The 20,589-nt window shown below is 43.1% G+C and overlaps 1 protein-coding gene across 3 annotated transcripts in view; it reads left to right on the top strand.

The window, feature by feature from the left end:
• LOC134446855 (testis-expressed protein 2-like) overlaps positions 1 to 20,589 on the top strand; it is a 91,861-nt gene that overhangs the window by 54,056 nt on the left and 17,216 nt on the right. For all 3 annotated transcript variants that reach the window (XM_063196159.1, XM_063196155.1, XM_063196165.1), the window contains exons 10-11: positions 822 to 974; positions 5,390 to 5,489. In XM_063196159.1, the coding sequence (XP_063052229.1) occupies positions 822 to 974; positions 5,390 to 5,489 (253 nt within the window). The remainder of the gene's footprint in view (positions 1 to 821; positions 975 to 5,389; positions 5,490 to 20,589) is intronic.

Below are 20,589 nucleotides of genomic sequence, written 5' to 3' on the forward strand. Positions count from 1 at the left end.
AACACAATCTAATGCAAGATGAGGGTCTTAAGGTTTAAATGCAACCATGTTTCATGTTTTGCAGGTGCTTTATGCATCAATGGGTTAAGGGATGATGTTCGGCAAGTAGGTTCCTGGAATAGCGACTTCCAGAGGGGTAGGGATCTCTTCTGAGGGGAACTATTCCACGACAGGAATTGCCTCGCCGAATTGTATTCCTCTTATTACAGGCTACTCTCAGATTATCGCTTGATCATAGTTATGGCAACGACATATTGATTTGATGAAACGATTCATCATTGGGGAATTTAAATGACAAAAAACAGAAATACTTTGTTGACTTCCAAACTTGGTTTGCTCTTCTTGAACACCGTGCAAAATTGTGTTGTTTAGCGACATCAACTGATTTTGAGCATTGATTCGAAACAGAAAAATGAGCGGCCAAAAGTCTGTTGCCATTCACAGCGTTCTGATATTGAATTCACAAGTCTGTTATTTAGAAATATCACACGGATGAATGTTGGCGTTCTACAGAAGGAAGACGAGCCATGTAATAAGTGGTCATAAGCGTTTGTTTAAAAATAATTTGATAAAAAAAGGATATATACGTATATCTGACTTGCAACTGTGCGTTTATTAAAAAGAAGTCATTTGATTAAAAATAACGTGAAGTTAAGAAACTGAAACAAAACAAAACTGACTGTGTATCTGACTTGCAACTGCGTTTATTGAAAAATAATTAATTTGATGCAAAAAAAGTGAAGTTAAAAAACTGAAACTAAAAGACTGTACTGTATATCTGACTTGAATGTTGCTCCCCACCCATCTGCCTGGTACTGCAGCTGCCTGTTACGGGCTCCCCGGTCCAGGAGGAGGCGGAGTCTCTGGCCTGGGTGAACGCGCTGGTTGGCCGCGTGGCGTGGGACTTCCTGGGGGAGGAGTACTGGAGCGACTGGGTCTGCAAGAAGATACAGATGAAGCTCAGCAAGATACGGGTAGGAGCACATGCGCATGCACACACACGCACGCACACGCGCGCACACAGATGTATGGACATATATTCAACATTCACTGGATCCAGCCATGAAATGGTAAAATAAAACAAAAAGGATTTTAAGTTAGGGGTGGGCGATATGGCAAAAATGTTGTATCACGATATTTTAACATGAAATCACGATTTCGATTTTTTATCACGATCTTCCATCCAAAAAATAAAAACAACTTTCATATACTTGCAATTTGTAATTTGCAGTCAATAAAATGTTAACACACTGATGATACTCTCATAAAGTGTACAATTGTGTAATAATGTAATAATGTAATATATAAACATATATACATATACATATATAATACAATAATGTAAAGAATAAAGTTAAGACAACAACACAAGTGAGAAAACATCACTCTGATACTGATAATAAACATCCTCACTGCAAGACGATCTATACGATTTCTCCACTTTGGCAGATTCGAGACGATATTTTACTCAATATCGCGATTCACGATATAATATCGTCATATCGCCCACCCCTATTTTAAGTGTGCAGACCTTTCACTCCGAAACTACAGTCAGCCTTTGCCCTGCACCTTTTCCTTGAATGTGCACAATCTTCACCTTCAACTGAACTGAAAGTACATTCTAAAGACGAACAACCTGAAGCATCTGAGATTTCAAATATGCGAGCCTGGATCCAAAAGTATGTGAAGGTTGAGCAGCTGCCAAGACTACACTAGTTCAAAAGAGGCACTAGCTGAAAATGGAGGAGGGAGAGTCCATACAATGACACTCTTGAAGTATAGATAATGAAGTCCAATGAAGCTAATAATATTAACAGATCAGTTTTATATAGCCCTTTTCTAGGTGCCTTCTGTTTGATACATCACAATGTTGCCTTAATCAGTTTAGTCAGTCAACTAATTCCCAAGATGCATAGTTTTGATGTGACATCAAACTGGTATCCCAGGTTGCTTACATGGTCCTTAAACAATTTACATGAAGGGAGAGATACCGTGAGTTGTCAGTCAGCCATGAGTAACAAATTATTATTATCCTGATTATCCAGAGCCACAATTTCTCATTCTGTATTAGCTTGCACTTCCAAACTGTGGAGTATAAAATGCTATGAAATGGACAAGGCAATACTAATATACAGTATCTGACCTTTACCATGCCTGACAGGTTGGCCGCCTTTTGCATTAATAATGAGCCAACCAACCAGGTCACTAATTACCCAAATGTGAACCCATGCTGAGGGCTTGATTACATTAAAAAGCCCTGGGCACTAGCAAACACCTGCAGCTACAATAAGGTCAGCTAAACAACCAAGGATAAATAAATAAACAGACCCCCATATAGTTTAATGTAATAATTGTATGTACATATTGAGCATTTTTGTACATTTTGTCAGTCTACCGAAATAGCACATCACAAGTTATGAATAAGCAGGTACGTCCCACACAGACAGGATAAATACACAGACCCCATGTAGTTTGTAGTTTATTGTAATAATTGTATGTAGATATTTTTTGTCAGTCTGCCAAATAGTGTATTACAAATTATGAATAAGCCTTTATATCCCACATACGCTCTCGGCTACAGTACTGTAAGATCAGCTAAGTCAGTGGTTTTCAAAGTGGGGGCCGGGGACCCCTGGGGGGCCGCGAGGGTCTGCCAGGGGGGCCACGGCAGGTTGGCAGGAAAAATATAGTGATATTAAATGAATAATGTAATAAATAAAAACACAAGCCTTCCGTAATTCTAATTATATGTAGCAGCTTAATGCAGATGGGGTCGCCGACGGGCCTTTTCACTATTTGCTGAAAATACTCAACTACTACACAACTACTATATCATATTCATAACAACATTACTCTGACAGTGCTGAGAGCCTTGAGTAGCAGATTAATACATAGCCATTACAATTTTGGTGACAGTAAGGTTACAACATAGGCTCTGCCTAAGGGGTTAATGAAATCATTGCACAATACGGTGTTGCCATGGCCAGTACTGTTAATGCAGGGCCCGGCCAGAGAATCGTATATGAGAGTGATATAAAGCAGGCGGGTTCTTTTCCGGTATCCACTTTACGTCGGGTGAACGCCCTTAGGAGACCTTCGATTAGGAGACCTTAGGAGTCAACAGTAAATGGAGTCCCCTTAGCGCTGTAGATGGCGGTAGCGCACGTCTTCTGCAAACACCACGAAAAGAGAAGAAGAAGGAGGGACAACGCCCCCTTAGGAGACCAAATTTTGAGCACACGATTTTGCATTGAGTGGCCGTGTTTCGATTCCTCTTATTATATATCCAACCTCTTTGGCCCGGCTGCCTGTCTAGCCTGAGTATCATCCTCCGTAGTGACCGCGCTAGCTCAATACTTTCGCTTGCTGACCACGGAGTCTGACCCTGCAGCCACCCCCGGCAGTTGGAAATTATCTCACTTAATGAGGGAATTAGCCTTTCGCAAAACCCCTCCCACAAACGGCCGCCAACCAATCCGAGCTCAGCAACGGTAACTAAGGAGTGTAGAACTTGTCGAGGTCCGTCAAAAACCTACGATTTCAGGGAGACATACAACGTGTGCCTATGGCACCGTCAGGGTCCGACACCATCTGAAGATTAATTAGGACCTCATTTTTTCACTTTCCCGAAGCAAAAACCTCAAGCGGACTGATAACAGGGATGGATTAAGCCATGTGAAGGCTATTAGCTCCAGGTGATCATATTTAAAATTAGCAGGCTAACTGTGCAATCGTCTTGTTTGCTAATATAGCCCCCTTCCCCCTTGCATTTAGCTGGCAGAAAACGTACCCTAAACAAATAATCAATGAATCGCTCAGACTTAAGGACAATATTATATGATATTATAGTATTGGATCCACGGCATTATGATTCAAATTTTATTGGGAAACTACTAGTTGCGTTGTTTAATATGCGCCAAATGCACAGCCCACGGAGCAGCCCCCACCCTCTCTCCTTCCCAGTTTGTGTCTGTGTATATGCGTCGAGTGTGACAGCAAAAAAAAGTAACACTGAAATGGGGCTGCGCTTGTTCCAACCTTGTTATGAAGATATTAACTGTCAACTAAAACCATTAAAGTGAACAGAAGAGAAACGCCCAGTGTGACTGCCCAAGAGCTGCGCAGTGTCAGTGCCGAAAGCCCGTCAAAGGTCTTGGCGGACGGCAATGTCCCAGTTTACACCAAGCACTATCAAATGTCCTGGTTACAGACATCACATCGCCATCATCAAGTTGTTGTATTTCAGTTGAATATGTAAGAGGGCTTGGGGAGGGGCTTAGACTATCAGCGAGCCTATTGGCTGTTCATATACTGAACGAATATCTGAATTCCAACTGCCAGGGGTGGCTGCAGGGTCAGACTCCGTGGTCAGCAAGCGAAAGTATTGAGCTAGCGCGGTCACTACGGAGGATGATACTCAGGCTACTGCCTGTCATCATTTTTAAGTCAAATCAAGTCAAGTCAAGTCAAGTCTTTTCTTCTTTTTTAATTTTTTTTTTTTTTTTTACATATTAACAGAAAGATAGACAAACGTTTTGGCTGTTGCCTTCGTCAGTGTCTTGTTTTAAATACACACAACCTATCCTCAGGGTTGCATACTTTAAATATTTAAAGATTGACATCAATTAGATTAATCAGTCAAGTCAAGTCAAGTCAAGTCAGCTTTATTGTCAATTTCTTTACATGCGCTGGTCATGCCAAGAACTGAAATTACGTTTCTTACTTTCCCATACAGACATAGACATACAGTAGACTTTAGGTGTGGATATAGACAATTAAATTATAATTTTGAAGATGTGACTGTGGTGATGGGCCCATTTCATCTGACCTCAGGCACCTTCGAAGCTGGTTAAGTGCACAACTGGTATGTCCGTGAGGGGCATGCAGGTTAAAGGGGCTCTAAGTAGGATTAAAAGTTTAAGTAATCTTAACATAGATGACACTTTTTGTGCTGGTATGTCAGTTAGGGGCATACATAAACATGCTTACATACAAACGTAGATGACACTTTTTCTTATATGAGAGTCTCAAGCTGGCAGTCTTTTACCTGCCCTCGCCTCTAAGTGGAAATTGTCTGACACCACTATGAAAGTGGGTCATTGTGGCGTGCTAAGAGACCCACATTTGGGTCGGGGTCAAAAATGACCCCGACCCTGCCCCATCTCTCTCTCCCAGTCATTTCCTGTCTTCTCTCGCACTGTCCTATAATAATAAAGGCCAAAAAGCCCCCCAAAAAATGAAAGTGGGTCATTGTGATGATGGCTGCTGAATGTTGATGAATTGTCATTATGGGTGTTGATGTTTTTCATAATCATGTGCACTAGTATGCACTATGACAATTTCATCTCTCTGAGTGGCTTGATTGTTTGTTCTTTGTGTGTGTTGGCAGTTGCCGTACTTTATGAACGAGTTGACGCTGACGGAGCTTGACATGGGCGCCACCACTCCCAGAGTCCTGCAGGCCTCCAAGCCCTCCGTGGACCATCAAGGTATTTACTTTACTTGATTTATTACTTTACTTTGTTTTATTTTTCAGGACATTGCACATTAATGAACATATTCATACAAAACATATAAGTTAACGTGCCAGATTATAGCACTTATGCTAATTTACATCTGTGGACCATCAAGGTATTTCAAACACACACTCGCCATTTTCTGGTTGCTTGAGATTGAAGACCTTGCGTGGAGGATATCTCTCTTTACTATTTACTTCAGTCACTCAGTGACCATGAGCCAAAGTAGCTAGTACGTTTTCTTTTCTACAAACTAAAATGTTTTTGTTTTTTTTTCCCCCAGCATTTGGTCAGTTGCCAGGTGTTGAATTTAAAGCCTTTGCATAGAACGTAACTTTGCCGAATGTACACGCCCATTTGGAATAATGAATGACTTTTAAAGCAAGTCTCATGCTGAACGTCTTGCTGCTCTCCTATAAAGCCTATAAAGTGTGTAATGCATTCTCCACATTCCCCTGCCCCAGCCCTGTGTGATATTGATATACATGTATAGCCATTCTGTGCGGTAATGACTTTGTCAGGAAGGCTTTAAGGGGGGCTTTAATTCAGAGCCGATCGGCTCACAGGATGCACCGAACGCTCGGTAGTGATGCGCGTGGGGTTGGGGGGGTGGCTCTGTTTGGGAGGGCGGCGTGCAGTAGTTCTATTGATAAATCTATCAACACGGCACGTCTGGTTATGAGTGTTCCCTTTAAGGGCTTCGTGTATGTGAGCGCACGCACGCGCACACACACACACACACACACACACACACACACACACACACACACACACACACACACACACACACACACACACACACACACACACACACACACACACACACACACACACACACACACACACACACACACCGTATTGAGCAGAAGTAATGAGGCTTCCCTGGCAAGGGTGCCTTTAAACAACAGCCCAAGGGAAATTAAGTTGGTTGTGTGTGTGTGTGTGTGTGTGTGTGTAGGTGTAGGTGTGTGTGTGTGTGTGTGTGTGTTGGAGACGCCAGTTTGTAAATTGTAGCGAAATAAAACAAGAGTTACGATATTTCTTCTCACCCAACACATTAAAACTTTGCTGCACACGAGGGACGTGTTTACAGTCCATGCCTTTACTAAGCCTGGCAGGAAGGCAAGGCAAGGCAAGTTTATTTGCATAGCCCATTTCATACAACAAGGCAACCCAATGTGCTCCACAAGTCAAAAGGATGGTCCTTGCATGTACATAGAAGTTACAAAAGCAATAATAGTAGCAAATAAATAAGAACAATAAAAGTTAAAATTAGTAATGAGAATTGAAACATACAATCATGGAGTAAATACAGAAAAACCTCCCTCTGCTGATGTGCAGCCATGGCCCAGTGGTATGGACGGTATGGAAGCCTGGCAGGAAGCAGTGATTTCTTTTTTTTCTACTTTTTTTTTTTTTACTATAGAATGGACTGGGTTTTAGTGTAGAATGGACTGGGTTTTAGTGTGGACTGGGTTTTAGTGTGGACTGGGTTTTAGTGTAGAATGGGCTGGGTTTTAGTGTAGAATGGGCTGGGTTTTAGTGTAGAATGGACTGGGTTTTAGTGTGGACTGGAATGGGTTTTAGTGTGGACTGGACTGGGTTTTGAGGGCTGTTTCCCTCTGCTAATGTGCATTGTGAGAGTGTGATGAAGGAGGAGGGAGTTGAAAGGAAGAAGAAGAAGAAGAAGAGAAGGTGCTCGTAGCTGGTGTCGATTGGTCTTGGGTTGTGTTTTCTCGAAAGCGTAGTTATTAGCCATTTAGCAACTTCGGTAGTTGCCAATGGGAAATTTGCATTGCAAACAATGAAGTAGCTAACAGAGTTAGCAACTCCAGTTTCGAGAAATGCACCCCAGTGCAGGGATGTCAAACTCGGGCCCGGGAGCCATTGTATTCGGCCCGTGAGATCCTTTCCAATTTGTATTACTATACTGTTGGCCCACATTCGCCATGAATGTACAGGGTAACAAGATGTTGGTTCCAGATTCCACCTCACCCTACTGGAAGGTCTACTCCTCTCTCTCTCTTTTACACACATACACATTTCACACGTCACACGCACACACACACAGCCGTGTGCTCTCACCCTCTCCCTAAACTGCCCTCTCATGCTTGTCTCGTCTGCTGCCTCCACTCGTCTCCTTTGTCCGAGCGTGGGCCACTTGACCGCCGTGGCAGGCGACACCCCACCCCGGCTCTGTTGTGTCTGTGGCGGCGGTATCGGCGATTCAGAGTCTTGTGACCAGACACAACCCCCCCGCCCCCGTGCGCGCGCCGCAACTAAAACTGAGAGCCAGTGTTACTTGGCTGAATGGCTAATGCCGTACTCCTTGGCTGCATTCCAATATGCGGACTCCCGTCCTCCACTTGTGCTTGTGGCTTCGCATGTTGCCATGGAGAAAACAATTACGTTTTCCCACTGTCAGCCTAGACACAGCAACTTGTGAGGGACTGTTCTTCATTCACCATACCGATTGCAAATGAGGAAATGACATTACAATTGAGCTTTTGCAAGATGTTGAATTAATTTTCTGTCGTCAGTGACGTCATCATGAGGTCACAAGCAGGTAAGTGAGCAAGGGAGGACGGAGGTGTGCATATTGGGATGCACCCCCTCTCTCTCTATCTCTACTCAGCCAGTAGAGCTAAGTGGAGCTGGGATGCAGATGGGAAGGGGGGGGTGTGGATGTAGAGCGGTTGGTAGACAGGGTGGGACCCTGAAAAAGAACGAAAACAAATACAGAGGACTCTGTGACGATGGCTACTGCCTCAATGCCTTCCTTTCACACAGTCTGTTTTTGGGTGAGGAGGGGGACTGTTGTTTTTCCGCCTCTATTGATGCAATAGTGCAAGAGACTAAAAGAAAAGTAGTCGAAGAGAGAGATGGGGAAGGATTGGGAAATGACATCGGGTCAGACTCGAACCCTTGTCCCCAGATTAATGACACAGCACCTTAGCCCACTGAGTCTTGTTTTAAAGATTTTTGGGGGCTTTTCTGTGCCTATATTTATGATATGATGGTGTACGAGTGTGACAGGAAGCGAGAGGGAGAGGCAAAGAACCTCAGATGGGAATCGAACCCGAACCGCAGGCGTAATGGTATGGCATCTTAGCCAGCAAGCCCCCCGCCCTCTTCCTACAATCTTGAGTGTAGTCAGCACGTCTGCCATACATCATAGCAGACACACGCACGCACGCACGCACACACACACACACACACACACACACACACACACACACACACACACACACACACACACACACATACATACATACATACATACATACATACATACATACATACATACATACATACATACACGCACACACACACACACGCACACACACAATACATCATAGCAGACTGGAGAGGGGAACCCTTGTTGAGAGCCCCTCCTACACTTGGTAGCTGACCTTCTCCCATCACCACATAATGCTGGACATTCATTATGATTTGAATGAATAGTGGTGAATAGTGGCAGATTTGTCACAAATGTGCCTCTGACCTTTTCGGGTTACCCCCATGTCCATTCCCTTTTGTTAAAACGAAAAATGTAAAATGGGAGCAGATGGGAATAAATCCTATCGTTTAAATGTATAATGGAAGCATATGGGAATAAATCATACAGTATCTTTTAGGTTTTGGTTTTCATCTCCGTTTCACTTCTTGCAAAACTTGACCGGCTTTTATCTGGGCGCATCGCGTCACGTGGCTGTATGGATTGTAATCGGAGCCTAAGAGGGAGATCATTGCTGCTTCAGACAGGACGGGCCAGCAGCCCTGTGGAGAGCCAGTAGAGCAGTGATTCTCAAAGTGTGGTTCGGGGACAACTAGTGGTCCACAACAGAATTCAGGTGGTCAGCGTGGGGATTTCTACTTTTCCAAGACAAGCTAGCAGTAGACAATATTTATAAGATAATTACAAAGCTAACCATAGCTGAAGTCTCATTTCACCACAATAAATCGGGCTTGTAAATGTGAGTAAGTAGTAAGTGATCTGCATCGAAATTAGCACCAGACAACTGTCAATTCAATTGACTGGTGGTCCCTGAACATTTTTGGGGGGACAAAGTGGTCCTCGATCTGAAAAAAAGTTTGAGAACCACTGCAGTAGAGAAAGCTTAGGGTATTGATCATCTCCAGACCAGCTGAAGAGACATGTCTGTCTGCTCACTGACTCTCACTGTGCCATTAATCTTACCTTCCTCATCCCGCTTTCTGTCTCCTGCCTTCCTTCTCTTTTTGTCTTCCCGGCCTGCACACACTGCACACACTTTCTCTCCCTTGTTTCTTTGTTTTGTGTCCCCTCTCCCGTAGTTGGTACAGTAACAGCAGGGTTTCCAAGTAAAGAGGCTTGGTTGTGCTTGTGCAACCCTGATTTTGGATTTTTGTTGTTTTGCGTCAGGCTCCGGTTTTCACGACACCTTTCACGGGGGTGCAGATTTAGATGGTAGGTTACCTCGAGACAACACAGTGAAATTTAGCCCATTACTCCTCAATTGTTCTAAGTCCTGCCACGAGCTCCCATAGGCAAAAACACCTTGGACTATTTAGCAAACATTTGTTGGACTTTACTTTATGTGCATGGCCTTTAAGCTAATAAAACAAGACAAAACTAAAATAAAACCAAGGGACAGAGGTGGTAGCGGTGGGTAGACTTCCCACCTAAGAACCCTGCCAAAATAAATCGAAGTTCATGGTCAGTGAAGTACATTATGAAGTTAAGTGAAAGCCCAACTGGGAAACTCCAACTCCCATTGTCATTGTGACACAGCACTCTACAGCGCACAAGTGTTCACTGCACACTGCACACAACGCAATTGCATTTATGCCTCACCCATGCAAGGGGGCAGCCCTCAATCGGGCCACAAGGGAGCAGTGCGGTGGGACGGTACCATGCTCAGGGTACCTCAGTCATGGAGGACGATGGGGGAGAGCACTGGTTAATTACTCCCCCCACCAACCTGGCGGGTCGGGAGTCGAACCGGCGAACTTTGGGATACAAGTCTGACGCCCTGACCGCTTACCCATGGCTGCCCGAGTGCAATGAGTTCAATGATGCTCCGCAGTTGACTGTATTAAGCAGACTGTGGCCACATCACATGCAGGCAGCCATGTCCTGTACCATGAAGTGTGTCAGATGAGATGAGACAGCATTGATTTTCAGTTTTCAGCGTGTGGTACAGTAGTAGAGAAAAGCATTCTGTCTCATTGCTTCTCTCTTTTTTGTCTTTCCTGCACTGCACGCATTCAGTCTTTCTCTCCTTTGTTTCTTGTTTTGTTTCGCTCCTCCTGTAGTTGGTACAGTAACAGCTTCCAAGTAAAGAGGCTTGGTTGTCTAACCCTGATTTGGGATTCTTGTTATTTTGCGTCAGGCGCCGCTTTTCACGACACCTTTCAGAAGGGGTCAGATTGAGGTGGAACTTAGGTTACCTCAAGACAACACAGTGACAATAAGCCCATTACTCCTCAATTGTTTTAACCCTTTAACGCATAACATGGGTCTAAATAGACCCAGCTGAGTTTAAAATGTCTATATCTTTGTAAGAATACAATTTTCTTACTCAGCACTCCATGCATTCCTCAATTGACTTGTTGTTGTCCCTTAGATGACTTAATTTATTTTTATGCATCATAACTTTTTGCGTGAAAACACTTTTTTGGTTACTACCCCTTTAACGCATAACATGGGTCTAAATAGACCCACATTCATTTCCTATGTAATTTCATCACAAGCTTAATGTCTCTTAGTCATATTGAAAAAGGATTTTGATTCTTTTACTAAAAGTCCAACATTTTATCATTTATGGAGTATTAACTCCCAACATCAAAACATATTTTAAATTCTTGATGGTTATTCTTTGATATAGAAGTCATTTTATATAACTATATGATATTTAGACACATGGGTCTAAATAGACCTGCATTCATTTCCTATGTAATTTCATCACAAGCTTAATGTCTCAAGTCAAGTCAAGTAGGTTTTATTGTCAATTTCTTTACATGCACTGGTCATACAAAGAATTTGAAATTACATTTCTTGCTTTCCCATACAGACATAGACTAATCTAGGTAAGGACATAGACAGTATAGACATAGACAGTACTTATACATGGACTTAAGACAGTATGGACATAGACAGTGCTCATACAGACATTTAAAGTGCAAGACTGGACAACAGAAGACTTGTAGAGGACATACATTAAGAGGTATTTGTTGTGCTTTTGTGCTTTTCCTAAAAAAAGTCCTAATAGCGTTCTGACATGGTAATAGTAGCATTTTGAAGAAAAATAAATATTAAAAAGGTCTGTCAAGTACACCAGCAGCAGTGTGTGTGTGTGTGTGTGTGTGTGTGTGTGTGTGTGTGTGTGTGTGTGTGTGTGTGTGTGTGTGTGTGTGTGTGTGTGTGTGTGGTGTGTGTGTGTGTGTGAGTGTGTGTGTGTGTGTGTGTAATGTGTGTGTATGTGTTTAGTGCAGGTAGAAGGTGCGGTGTGCGTCTGTGTGTGTGTTCGTGTGTGTGTGTGTGTGTGTGTGTGTGTGTGTGTGTGTGTGTTCGTGTGTCTGTGTGTGTGTGTGTGTGTGTGTGTATGTGGTGTGTGTGTGGTGTAGTGTGTGTGTGTGTGTGTGTGTGTGTGTGTGTGTGTGTGTGTGTGTGTGTGTTGTGTGTGTATGTTTGGTTTAGTGCAGAAAGTGCAGTGTGCTTGTGTGTATGTGTGTGTGTGTGTGTGTGTGTGTGTGTGTGTGTGTGTGTGTGTGTGTGTGTGTGTGTGTGTGTGTGTGTGTGTGTGTGTGTGTGTGTGTGTGTGTGTGTGTGTGTGTGTGTGTGTGTGTGTGTGTGTGTGTGTGTGTGTGTGTGTGCATGTTTTGAGTTAGTGCAGGTTGAAAGTTCAGTCACAAGTATAGTAGTGCAGGTGGAATGTTCAGTCGCAGATATGGTGGTGGGGATGAGGGGGGGGGGATTGTCAGTGGCCTTGCTGGCTAGAGGCTGACAGTGGAGGGAGAGTGGGTTGAGTGTTCAGCATCTTGATCGCTTGGTGCATTGTGCTGCTCGCCAGCCGGGTGGTACGGGAACGGAGGCGCCTGTACCTCTTTCCAGAGGGCAGGAGGCTGAACAGTTTGTGTGCAGGGTGGCTTGTGTCTTTGATGATCATCAGTGCTTTCCGGGTGAGGCGTGTGGTATAAATGTCCTGCAGGGAGGGGAGTGGTACTCCAATGATCTTCTTCGCTGTGTTCACAACACGCTGGAGTGTCTTCCTGTTTTTCTCCGTGCAGCTTCCTCCCCACACTGTGATGCAGTTGGACACGACGCTCTCTATGTTTCCTCTGTAGAATGTTGTCATGATGGAGGGTGTAGCACTTGCCTTCTTTAGTTTGCGCAGGAAGTAGAGACGCTGATGGGCCTTCTTCGCCAGTGATGTAGTGTGGGTGGTCCAAGAGAGGTCGTCGCTGATGTGCACTCCAAGGAACTTGGTGCTGCTCACTCTCTCCACAGCATCGCCGTCGATGGTCAGTGGTGGCAGTTGTTTTTGGACCCTTTGGAAGTTGACAACAATCTCCTTGGTCTTGTTGACATTCAGCAGGAGGTTGTTGTCTTTGCACCATCTGGCCAGCAGGTCTACTTCTTCTCTGTAGTGAGTCTCATCGCCCTTGGTGATGAGGCCCACCAGTGTTGTATCATCCGCAAACTTCACTAGATGGTTAGTGCTGTGGGTCGTTGTGCAGTCGTGTGTCAGCAGCGTGAACAGCAGGGGGCTGAGAACACAACCTTGCGGAGCCCCCGTGCTCAGGTCAGGGTGCTTGAGGTGTTGTTCCCTACCCGTCTACTGCTTGTGGTCTTTGCATCAGGAAGCTCCTGCAGCCAGTTTGCAGAGGGAGGTGCTGAAACCTAGTTTGTCCAGTTTTCTGATGAGTTGTTGTGGTATTATGGTATTGAATGCTGAACTGAAGTCAATGAACAGCATTCTCACATATGAGTCTTTATTGTCCAAGTGGGTGAGGGCTGGATGGAGGGCAGAGCAAATTGCATCCTCCGTGGATCGCTTGGCTCGGTATGCGAACTGGTAGGGGTCTAGGGTGGGGGGTAGGGTGGCTTTGATGTGTGACAGGACTAGCCGTATTAGCCGTCTCTTAGCCATATTGAGAAAGGATTTTGATTCTTATACTAAAAATTCAACTTTTTGTCATTTATGGAGTATTTACTCCCAACATTAATACTTAATTCAAATACTTTATGGTTATTCTTTGAAATAGACATCTTTTTATACAATTATATGATATTTGCACACATGGGTCAAAAATGATTCGCATTCATTTTTTTAATATACACTGTGTGCAGAATTATTAGGCAAACATGTTTTTTGACCATATTGTCTTTTTTATGCTTATTTTCCAACAGGAATCTATATGAACTTGAAAACTTGAATCGGATTTAAGCATTCCAGGCCATGCATATTTGTATAAAAATATGGGGCTGTGGTCGAAGGTGCATAATTATTAGGCAACTTTGTTGTCTTCTTGGAAAATGGGCCACAAAATAGATCTAACAAACTCTGAAAAGTCGATTAACAATTTTGAAGTCTTCTAGAGGGATGTGGCTGTCGTGAAATTGGCAAGACGTTGGTCACTTTACCACAGAATTATGAAATGCATCATTACAAAGTCATCAGTCTCGTAAGAAATGTCACTGCCAAAAATTGAGAAGAATTTAAGGTGGAGCTACAAAAAAGTATTACCCTGCAGTCCTATAATATTACACAACAGAAACCTACACCAAGTGTCCAGAAGAACAGGGCATTGAGCACTCAGAGATATGGCCAAGGTAAGAAGGGATGACACTAGACAAGTTAATTAAGTCAAGACTGGGTCAAAAATACCTGGGGACAGAGTTTTCAAAGTTAGGCCTATTATGGACTTGGGAAAGTGACTCTTGACAGACAGGGTGGATGAGCCCATGGCTGGATCATTGAGAGGAAGACATTTGCATCTTTTGAAGACCATGGTATTTATGCTGTACTTTGCTGGCATTTGAGTGGAACTCAGGAACTCATGTAAGTGTGCACATTGCTGATCTAGCCATAGACTCATCTACCTGGTCCATTAACAGTCACCTTCACTAGTTCATAAAAAAACATTGAAAAAACTGTCTGAAGACATTTGTTGACCCAGTCTTGACTTCAGTTTCTTGTTGAGTGGTCTTCAGGTTTCAGCCTGTTTTACCTTGGCCATGTCTCTGAGTGCTGAATACAATGATCTTGTGGACACTCAATGTAGGTTTCAGTTCTGGAATTCAACATCACTGCATGTAATAATTTTGTGGTAGTTTCATCTTCAATTCTTCTAAATCTGGTAGTGACTTTGTGAGCTCATGTCATGTGACACTGATGGCTTTGTAACAGTGCTTTAGACGGATGTGACCAATATTTCAAGACAGCCACACCCCTCTGGAAGACATCAAACTTGTTTATAGTATTTTTGGAGTTTGTTAGATTCTCCCATATTTTCCCATAGGAAAGCAAAGCTGCCTAATAATTATGCACATTAATTATGCCCCGATATAGGCCATTGGGCTCCTCCGATCACACCGTCTCTTATTACACAAATATGCATGACCTGGAATGCTTATATCCAATAGGTCAGCAGTGGTCAACATTGGTCAAACACTGTCCGCAGTTTATTTGTTCCTGACTGGAATCCTTTTAAACATATTTTAGTTCCTAACGTGAAACACTTCAGACTTAGGCTATGTCTGCAATAATGGGGGAAATTATTTGTGTGTTTATTTATATAAGATACAAAAAATAACACCCATTTTGTGCATTAAAAACAGCCTAAATCACAACTTTTAATCCATTAGCTATTAAAATACATTAATTGTGGAAGTTATTATAGTGAAAGATTCAGACTTCCATTAGAAATGAATGCGGGCCATTTTCGATCCACGTCTAGAAATTAGTGATTTAATTCCAAATTCATGTTAATTTGTAATATAAATATATAAGAACATTTTAAAAAACACTTTTTGAATTAAGGACCACCTATGTAATTACTTTTAGAAGAATTATGGGATAAAATATATTGGTTTTAGAAGTTGTGTGAGAGAATACATGATTAATGCTCAGAAATACATTGGAAATGAATGCGGGTCTATTTAGACCCATGTTATGCGTTAGTGTGAGTCCAATGGCTTATGCATTAAAGGGTTAAGTCCTTTCTTCAAAACTTTGACTATCCACCTAAGAACCCGGCCGAAGTTCATTGTCAGTGAAGTACATTACGAGTGCAATGAGTGCAATGATGCTTTGCAGTTGACTGTGTTATATGCAGACAGACAGTCGCCACATCACATGCAGGCAGCCATGTCCTGTACCATGAAGTGTGTCAGATGAGACAGCATTGATTTCCAGTGTGTGGTACTGTACTGGAGAAAAAAAAGCTAAAGGATGTTTCCAGCAGAGGATTGATTTTTTTGGTGTTTTTTTTCACAATGCACACGATGGATGCAGCACGTGATGTACAGGATCTCATGTGGTCATGTGACCTCCCCTGACATAATTGATTTTACGCTTTCATATGATGCAAACAAAAAAAAATCTCTTTTATCGACAAGTGGAAAAGCAGATGTATTTTCCACTTCAAACCCCCCCCAGTAGCTCCCCCCCCCAAAAAAAGTAGAGAACATCTCGCATTTAGAAATGACCCAAAAATTACTCCCTCTGTGTATTTTGGAGGAGTTACAGGAAGTTGAAATAGTCTGTGTGCAGAAAAAAAACAGCATGTGACAGTAAGTGCAGCAGTTCTGTGGAAATGGAAAAACGCTTTCATGTTGTTTTTTTCTGTGTTAAAACATCCTTAGCAGTAGGCCTACCACTCCTCAAAAACAAAACAATCTACTTGTACAGTAGATATGTGACGCAGATTTCATTCTGTGGCTCTTGAGAGGAAACGGTAACTTGGAAGTGAGGAGTTACTTTTGTGAGACTGCTAAACATCAAAAGGAAAAAAAAATAGATATGCAATGCAACTGTCACTCCTCAAAAACATCTAATCCTATGACGCAGTGACGCAGATTTCATTCTGTGTCTGTTGAGATTGCTAAACTGTAAGACTACGAAACATCAGTAGCATTACTTGTGCATCAAAAGGAAAAAGGTAGACATGCAATACAACTGTCATCACTATGTTGCAGTAAGTCATGGTCTCTTGTGATTCTATGGGTGGTGCAGCTCACTGATATCAGTAATGGAAGCGGCTCTGACTGTTTTTCCGCCGAAAAACGGCACTGAAGCCAGGAGGAGCTTTAAAACTACAGTTACATTAACACCCTTCAAAAGGGAAAAAAAATAATTTTGCATGTAGATATAGTACAACACTGATACCATGCTGTAGATGTGGAGTTAGTAAGAAAGTAACTTTTGTGAAACTATAGATGGTGTTTGTCAAGATTGCAAGATGACAAGATGCTTTATTGCCATGTACTCATCCACATTAAGCAGATCTGAGAAAGTGTCAGTAGCAGTAACGGAAACTGCTTTAGGTAGAAAAGCAGCTCTGTAGACAGGAGCATGAGCAGCAGGTGTGTTGGGATGAGGAAGTGTTCCCCTTCACCACTGTTTGTCTGAGCCGGGGTGAGAGAGAGAGAGAGAGACAGAGAGAGAGAGAGAGAGAGACACACACAGAGAGAGACATGGAGATAGAGAGAGAGAGAGGGGGGGAGAGAGAGACATGGAGAGAGAGAGGGGGAGAGAGAGACATGGAGAGAGACGGAGAGAGAGAGAGAGAGAGAGAGACAGAGAGAGAGACAGAGAGAGAGACAGATAGAGAGACAGAGAGAGAGACAGACAGAGAGACAGAGAGAGAGACAGAGAGAGAGAGACAGAGAGAGAGAGACAGAGAGAGAGACAGAGAGAGAGAGAGAGACAGAGAGAGAGACAGAGAGAGAGACAGAGAGAGAGAGAGAGAGAGAGAGAGAGAGGTTGTGGCAAGCTAAGCTGCGTCTCCCCCCCCCCCCCCCAACATTCTTGATTCCTGCTCCAAACATACAATGCAGCCACTCCCCAGTCTTCTCGCACGCTCCTTCACTCTCTTTGTCTTCCACTGTTTCTCTTGACTCCTCTACCTCACTGTTCTCTTTTGATTCAGTGCCCCCATTTCAGTCCTCTCTCAGCCTCTCTCAATTTCATTTCATTACATTACATTACATTACATTACACTACATTACACTAGGCTGCCGCTTTTGCACAAAGCGACTTTCAATGGAGGATACAGTGTAATCACAGCATGCAACACTTGCAGTGCAGATGCAAAGTGCACGGGAAATACACAGAGCAATAGATGCAAATGCATAGTGGGGTTAATGAGTTCATTTGTTTTTGTAATTTTTTTGAAGTACAGGGTTAGCTCAGGGTTAATTAGAGTAGGCACACATACACACATGCCCAATTTCACTTTTATTCACTTGCTCAGTAATGTTTTCTGCCCTTGCCCTCGTTGTCCTCTCTCGGCCCCTTCTCCTTCTCCTTCTCTGCTCCTCGTTCCTTCCCTTCTCCTCCTCTCTGTCTGTCTTTCCTTACTCCCTCTCCATCGTCTGATGTCTTTCCTTACTCTCTCTCTCTCTCTCTCTCTCTCTCTCTCTCTGATGACTTTTCTCTTAGTATTTTTCTTGCCACTCCCTTTGTCTCTCCCGTCCCCTCCCCTCCCCTCCACTCGTAGCTACTTGATATGAGCTCTTTGCTCCAATAAAACCAAATGAAAGCAGAAATTGATTTTGCTGCGTGCCACAAATCAGCCGTCACGCCTAGTCAAGGGGAAAGCAACAGAGAAGGAAAAGCAAACAAGGGATGGCGGGATCGGGATGATCTGATTTCTGATTTAATTGAAGCCCAAGATTGTGCACATCCCAGGAAAAGGTGCGGGACAAAAGCTGCCTGTAATTTTAGAGTGAAGAGGAGTCTTGTTTCTTCAGTCCATGGAAGGATAGGAGGACGTTTTTTTTTACTGTTGTTTTCATCAAATTCTCAGTTGAAACGTCGTCCTATCCTGCTGCCATTGGATAGAGCAGGGTTTCCCAAACTGGGGTGCGTGCCCCCCTGGGGGTGCGCAGCCTGCCATAAGGGAGTGTGTGAGCTAAATAGAGCAAAGGTGAATATGTGAGTTTTTATCCAGCATTAATGGACATGACGTAATTTTTAATTGTATGGTGAATTGTATGCTGGGATGGTCCATCCTAGACTGTAGGAAAATAGGATTCCCCAAAACAACTGTGCATAATGCGCAGTGAATCATACTTCAGCACACAAAGATATTCGCTTAGGGGGTGCGCGAACCAGTGTTAATTTCGTCAGTTTTTTTTAATTTAGTCTTAGTCTTAGTCACAATGACGAAAATCAATTTTAGTCTTAGTCAAATTTAGTCATTGCCTTCACAATTTAGTCTTAGTCTTCGTCTAAATGACGAAAATTAATTTTAGTCTTAGTCAAATTTTAGTCAATTTAGTCATTTTAGTCAACATTTCACATTTTCGTCATTTTAGTCAAATTATTACTAGATAGCCTATTGCAGCAAATATTCACATTGTTACTAGCTTATTTTCCACCAAAACCCAAATCAGTCCTGTAAAAGTAATTTCAACAGCATAGAGCAAAGGAGCATTAGACACACACACTTCCAGGTGAAGGTTGCGCTCGCTCTCTCTCTCTCTCTCTCTCTCTCTCTCTCTCTCGCATTAGAAGCTGCTACGTATTATTTGCTTTTGAATTCGATCACATAGTAGGCTACAAGCTCTTCTTCACCTGACCGCGTGACTCATAGCCTGCAGATTGCAGGCAGTGGGAAGACCAGACATCCCAATGAAGTCCAAGAAGTTTCCCTGATATTTGATAGTGGCTCCCCGATGGCCGCGAGTCAGATAAAATATTCCTGATTTTAGACTTTGCAAGTTCGCGTTATTTCGATTGGCAATGCGGGACAGAGAAAGATAATGGCTCGTGCGTCTTTCCTGGAATAGGCTACTTCAAATAGATTACGCGCACTTCGTAGGACGCCCAGCAAAAGTACGGGGGAAAAACTAGGCAGTTGTTCTATGCAGACTGGACGACAGAAAGGACATTGACAAACAATGGTTGAACACTAATGCTGTTTTGTTTGTCGGGATGTCGAGGGTCGATAAGCATCTCCAAGTTTAAGCAATGAGTTTTTAGAACTTGGGATGTCTGGGAGACGCTATTGTAATACGCATCGCATGGAAGGGATGTCGACTGCCTTGGGTCTTTTAGCGTTGCCCCCGACGGGAACAAGTTTCAATTCTCAACACTTTAAACCCTGATCGCCGGATTCTTATCAAAACTACAGTAGCCGTGCCTCTGTTTAGACTACTTAAACAACGTTTCCCCTGTAGCGCGCGCATCCCTTAAACGTCTCCCGGTGTGTCTGATCTAAATAAATGCATGAATCCGATCTTCATGATTTGCTTGCAAACTGCCTATTCATATTCATACGGTTAAACAACCAATATAGCAAACATTACAAAAGAACAGACAACGGACGTCGGCGTATGCGTAAGTGGAAAGGAGAAGAGAGGAAGCTAGAGGAGGTTTAAAATGACAACATCAGAGGAAGATTGGCGCTAGTGACGGTAGCACTATTATCATGACTGCACAAACACACACGTCTTCGTTATGGACAAAAGGGTTGTTGAACATGTTTCAAAATTAACACTTGCCTCAACGTCGGCTCTTTCTTTTTCTCTTTCTGGGAAACATTTTAGGGCCTAAACTCAACTGAACAGGACTCACTGAACTAGGCTACTACTGATTGAGCCGCACCAGTGCCAGGCACTGCCTGCAGAGACAAACAGGGCAACAGCGCATAATCTTCTATGAAGTTCAAGAAACAATAACAATTACAAATTAATTTTAAACAATTACATTTTAATGTCCATTCGTCCATGGCTTGTAAATTTCGTCTCGTCTTAGTCTCCTTAACGAAAATCAATTTTTATTTTCGTCATATTTTTATGTTCTGGAAGCAATTTTTTTTTCGTCATCGTCTCGTCAACGTCACGGGAAAAAGGGGCGTT

This window comes from Engraulis encrasicolus, chromosome 1 (genome assembly GCF_034702125.1).
Source record: "Engraulis encrasicolus isolate BLACKSEA-1 chromosome 1, IST_EnEncr_1.0, whole genome shotgun sequence".
NCBI classification, from domain to species: Eukaryota; Metazoa; Chordata; class Actinopteri; order Clupeiformes; family Engraulidae; genus Engraulis; species Engraulis encrasicolus.